Genomic DNA, 230 nt, shown 5'->3' on the forward strand with positions numbered 1-230 from the left:
GAAAGAGAGAATGGTGGTTTTGAGTTTTAGATTGTTAATATTTAATTTATTTATTACAGACTTTAACAGAAGTAGTTGAAAGAGAGAATGGTGGTTTGGGTTTTAGTATAGCTGGAGGTCGAGGAGCTACCCCTTTTAAAGGCAATGATAACGTGAGTCTACCTTTATTTTAAAGTTATTATCAATTCTTACAGTAGACTCTTATGGCTACAAGTTAATATCATGATAAT

General features: G+C 31.7%; 1 protein-coding gene across 1 annotated transcript in view; it reads left to right on the plus strand.

The window, feature by feature from the left end:
- Positions 1-230, plus strand: part of LOTGIDRAFT_174742 (hypothetical protein) — a gene marked incomplete at both ends in the record, with an annotated part of 20,270 nt that overhangs the window by 2,772 nt on the left and 17,268 nt on the right. Inside the window, one exon of the mRNA XM_009054380.1 lies at positions 60-152. Within this exon, the coding sequence (XP_009052628.1) occupies positions 60-152 (93 nt within the window). The remainder of the gene's footprint in view (positions 1-59; positions 153-230) is intronic.

The sequence above is a fragment of the Lottia gigantea genome, assembly GCF_000327385.1.
Source record: "Lottia gigantea unplaced genomic scaffold LOTGIsca_214, whole genome shotgun sequence".
Lineage (NCBI taxonomy): Eukaryota > Metazoa > Mollusca > Gastropoda > Lottiidae > Lottia > Lottia gigantea.